This window comes from Somniosus microcephalus, chromosome 3 (assembly GCF_052327205.1).
Source record: "Somniosus microcephalus isolate GS21.2 chromosome 3, FLI_Smic_1.0, whole genome shotgun sequence".
NCBI lineage: Eukaryota > Metazoa > Chordata > Chondrichthyes > Squaliformes > Somniosidae > Somniosus > Somniosus microcephalus.
Window position 1 is genome coordinate 364,329,893 of NC_140989.1, and position 1,940 is coordinate 364,331,832.

The 1,940-nt window shown below is 49.8% G+C and overlaps 1 protein-coding gene across 1 annotated transcript in view; it reads left to right on the forward strand.

The window, feature by feature from the left end:
- The first annotated feature begins 1,729 nt into the window (after positions 1–1,729).
- Positions 1,730–1,940, forward strand: part of rpf1 (ribosome production factor 1 homolog) — a 42,039-nt gene continuing 41,828 nt past the window's right edge. The window contains exon 1 of the mRNA XM_085983512.1: positions 1,730–1,940. This exon is cut by the window's right edge and continues 83 nt beyond it. Within this exon, the coding sequence (XP_085839638.1) occupies positions 1,814–1,940 (127 nt within the window). The 5' untranslated portion in view covers positions 1,730–1,813.

A 1,940-nucleotide genomic window follows, 5' to 3' on the forward strand; every position in this document is an offset into this window, starting at 1 on the left:
TATTGCAAGGGGGTTGGAGTATAAGAGTAAGGAAGTCTTACTACAATTGTACAGGGCCTTGGTGAGACCACACCTGGAGTACTGGGCACAGTTTTGGTCTCCTTATCTGAGAAAGGACATACATGCCTTAGAGACGGTGCAACGAAGGTTCATCCATGGGATGAGAGGGTTGTCCTATGATGAGAGATTGTGTAGAATGGGCCGATACTCTCTGGAGTTTAGAAGAATGAGAGGTGATCTCATTGAAACATACAATATTCTGAGGGGGATTGACAGGGTAGATGCTGAGAGGTTGTTTCCCCCTGGCTGGAGAGTCTAGAACTAGGGGGCATAGTCTCAAGATAAGAGGTCGACCTTTTAAGAATGAGATGAGGAGGAATTTCTTTACTCAGAGGGTTGTGACTGTTTGGAATTTTCTACCTGAAAGGGCTGTGGATGCTGAATCGTTGAGTATATTCAAGGCTGAGATAGATTGATTTTTGGACTCTAGGGGAATCAAGGGATATGGGGATCGGGTGGGAAAGTGGAGTTGAGGTCGAAGATCAGCCATGATCTTATTGAATGGCGGAGCAGGCTTGAAAGGCCGTATGGCCGACTCCTGCTCCTAATTATTATGTTCTTATATTAGGACAGGCAAAATATGTAGGTTTTAAGGAGCATCTTAAAGGATAGAGAGGTGGAGAGGTGTAGGGAGGGAATTCCAGAGCTCAGGGCCTTGGCAGCTGAAGGCACGGCTGCCAATGGTGGAGCAAAGAAAATCACGAATGCGCAAATGGCCAGAATTGGAGGAGCGCAGAGATCTTGGAGAATTGTAGGGCTGAAGGAGTTTACAGAGATAGGGAAGGGCGAGGCCATGGAGGGATTTGTAAACAAGGATGAAAATTTTAAACTCACTGTAGGTCAGTGAGCACAGGGTTGATGGGTGAACGGGACTTGGTGCAAGTTAGGATACGGGCAGAAGTTTTGGATGAGCTCAAGTTTACGGGGGGTGCAAGGTGGGAGGCTGGTCTGGAGAGCATTGGAATAGTCGAGTCTAGAAGTAACAAAGGGATAGATCGAGGATTCAGCAGCAGATGAGCAGAGGCAAGGGGCAAAGATGGAGGTGGTGGACGGAGGCGGTCTTGGTGATGGAGCAGACATGGGGTCGGAAGCTCAGCATGGCGTCAATAAAATTCTAACAGGACTAGACAGACTAGATGCAGGAAGGATGTTGCCGATGGCGGGGGAGTCCAGAACCAGGGGTCACAGTCTAACGATAAGGGGTAAGCCCTTTAGGACTGTGATGAGGAGGAATTTCTTCACCCAGAGAGTGGTGAACCTGTGGAATTCTCTACCACAGAAGGCAGTAGAGGCCAATTCATTAAATATATTCAAGAAGGAGTTAGATATATTTCTTAAGGCTAAAGGGATCAAGGGGTATGGGGAGAAGGCAGGGACCGGGTACTGAATTTGGATGATCAGCCATGATCTCGTTTAATGGCGGAGCAGGCTCGAGGGGCCGAATGGCCGACTCCTGCTCCTATCTTCTATGTTTCTATGGCGTCAAATAGGGCGCCAAGGTTGTGAACTGTCTGGTTCAGCTTCAGACAGCACAACAATCACTGCAATTCAACATTTGCTATGAAGCAGTGCTAAACCTTTCTTTTCTTTACTGAGTGATAGGTCTGATGGCCCTTTAAGGAAGCAGGGCTGGAGCCTGCGCACCGAGGTCGGACCAGCAGATGGCGCGGCGGAGTAACGACATCATATTCTAATCAGTTCGCACCTTTACCCGGAAGCGGAAGTCGGGCGGGGTGAAAGGTTACCTGTTACCATGCGTACCGAAGGGAAGGGGAAAATGGAGCCGGAGAAAAAGGGGAAAAGGCGGCGGGAGCTGAGTGGAGGCGGAGGAGAGCCCGAGCCCGAGCCCGAGGCGGCCCAGCCCGAGGCCCCGGAGTTCC